The sequence below is a fragment of the Silurus meridionalis genome, chromosome 8, assembly GCF_014805685.1.
Source record: "Silurus meridionalis isolate SWU-2019-XX chromosome 8, ASM1480568v1, whole genome shotgun sequence".
In the NCBI taxonomy this organism is placed as follows: Eukaryota; Metazoa; Chordata; class Actinopteri; order Siluriformes; family Siluridae; genus Silurus; species Silurus meridionalis.
Genome location: NC_060891.1, coordinates 28,511,879 through 28,514,378, shown reverse-complemented (window position 1 = coordinate 28,514,378; position 2,500 = coordinate 28,511,879). Strand labels below are relative to the sequence as shown.

At 41.2% G+C, this 2,500-nt stretch overlaps 1 protein-coding gene across 2 annotated transcripts in view; it reads left to right on the top strand.

Annotated features, from left to right (window-relative positions):
• The window catches only part of rasgrp3 (RAS guanyl releasing protein 3 (calcium and DAG-regulated)), a 42,982-nt gene that overhangs the window by 28,712 nt on the left and 11,770 nt on the right, over nucleotides 1–2,500 (top strand). Inside the window, exons 8-10 of one of the 2 annotated variants that reach the window (XM_046855941.1) lie at nucleotides 934–1,050; nucleotides 1,333–1,611; nucleotides 2,254–2,334. In XM_046855941.1, coding sequence (XP_046711897.1) covers nucleotides 934–1,050; nucleotides 1,333–1,611; nucleotides 2,254–2,334 — 477 coding nt within the window. The remainder of the gene's footprint in view (nucleotides 1–933; nucleotides 1,051–1,332; nucleotides 1,612–2,253; nucleotides 2,335–2,500) is intronic. The other variant, XM_046855942.1, reaches the window with a different exon arrangement.

The following is a 2,500-nucleotide window of genomic DNA, read 5'->3' as shown; positions in this document are numbered from 1 at the left end:
CTTCTGTAAAGTGGTGTGCGTCTTTCTAATTCATGTCCAATCAATAAACTTGTCCACATGTGGACTTCATTTAGGGTGGAGTAACATCTCAGGAATGTTAAATGATTGTAGTATCAGGCTGCATCATGAAAGGGGTCTTAATACTTTCCATATTTTTTCTTCTAGAAGAAGATGATGATGATGAAAGGAGAAAAAGAAAAATTTAAAAGGAGGAGAAAATGGTAATATGGTGTAAAAGACTGTAAAATTCTGGGGGGTTTGGTGGTGAGATGTGGAGAAGGATGGAGGACCCTGACATTTTGCTGCCTCTTTGATATGCTAATTGATGATATGCTAATGTTTAATATGCTGATGGTGTTGATGAGGAGTACAGTAGGAGGTTGGAGAGCGTAGGTGAGCGAGGGGGATAGAACATCTCCGTGTGCAGTAAGCTGTTCGTGTTCAGATGAAATGACGAGCTCTTCAGCAGACTGAGCTTTATAAATGTTTTAATCGAACAAAGCGGCATTAGTCACTCACAGCAATTACATCACAGAGCGCTAAGTGCATTAGCATTAACGCTACACTGATGCTTTAGATACAAAAACAAAGGCGAGCGAGGGAGGACTTCTCTTTCTGTTTCGAGTGCACTAAATAGCATGGTGCATTGTGGGAAAGGTTTTGTGTGTGTGTGTGTGTGTGTGTGTGTTTGTGTGTGGCTTTCTTCCTGTGTAAATCTCTTCTCGTCTTCAATTTAACTATTTAGCTCCCAAATTCTCTCTTTGTCTGGCTGCCTGATATGGTGACACCTGGGCTTGTATTTGATATTTAGTATTGATGGAGGTCTCGAGTAGGACAGGTGTGGACCTACTTTTGAGTAGGACAGGTGTAGGTGCAGTAGGACAATATTTAGTCTTTCTCTCTCTCACTCTTTTCCCACTCTCTTTCTTTCAGAAACTTCTCCACCTGCAGAACTTCAACACGCTCATGGCGGTGGTCGGGGGTTTGAGTCACAGCTCCATCTCACGCCTGAAAGAAACTCATGCACACCTCAGTGCTGATGTCACCAAGGTCATTATAATATTAATAATAATAATAATAATAATGATAATAATAATAATAATAATATTAATATTAATAATAATAATAATAACAGGAGCAATTTAGGGGCCCAAGCACAAATGTTTGCTGGTTTCTAAATGGCTGATGGTATTTATTGCCTCAGTCTTTCCTGAAAACGCGATTCAGTGAGCACACTAATGATATTTAATATTGTTAAACCTGAAAGTTAACATCTGATATGATTTAGTTATTATGAATTCTTATTTATTAACGTTAATTTACATCCCGCAGCAGATGTGGAGCGAGATGACGGACCTGGTGTCGTCGAAGGGGAACTACAGCGCGTACCGTAAAGCCTACAACGAGTGTGAGGGGTTTAAAATCCCCATCCTGGGCGTGCATCTGAAGGACCTGATCGCTGTGCACGTGGTTTTTTCCGACTGGATCGAGGAGAGCAAGCTGAACCTGGTGAAGATGCAGCAGCTCTACATCACATTTAAAGAGCTGATGGCGTTACAGAGCTCAGCGGCTCATGTGGAGCCCAACATGGATCTTATCTACCTGCTGGCTGTAGGTCCTGGTAACCGTAGGCATGCTGTAAATATTTTAATATACACTATCTGGACAAAAGTATTGGGACATCTGACTTTTCTAGCAATTTGAAGTTCTTCTCCAAACTGTTACACAATTGTGTAGGACAACTTTGGATGCAGGAGCACAAACATTTCAATTCACTTAAACTAGGAGACCCAACCTGTTCCAGCAAGACAATAATGCCCCTGTGCAGAAATCTGCTTTCCATGGGTTGGAAGATCTCCTGCTATAGAGCTCCAATGCTATTGATGATGAATGTGAGCACTGACTGCATCCCAGGCCTCCTCACCTTCATCAGTACCAGACTTTACTAACACTCATGTAGCTGAAAGAATCTCCACAAATCTCCAAAAAATCTGGAGGAACATCTTCCCAGACGGGAGGAGCTCATTATAACAGCAAACTGTTCCAAAAGAAGCAGCTAACAATCTCATGCTCAGGTGTCCACAAACCTACCATTTAGTGTGTATTAAATCAGAATACAACACAATGACCGAATATTCAAATATTTTAAATAAACATTTATATTCTGATACTGATAACCTGAAAACACAGACTTTATAGATATATATTATCATTTATCATTTGATTTGATTATTTCTTTTTATTTCTTTTTAGCTTTCACTGGATCTCTATTACACTGAAGATGAGATTTATGATCTGTCTTTGCTACGAGAGCCACGAAACACCAAATCTGTGGTGAGCGCACACACACACACGCACGCGCACACACACACGCACGCACGTGCACACACACACACACACACACACACTCTTACTTACACGCACACACACGCACATGCGCACACGCACACACACACACACTCTCACTCACACACACACTCACACGCACACACACAAACAC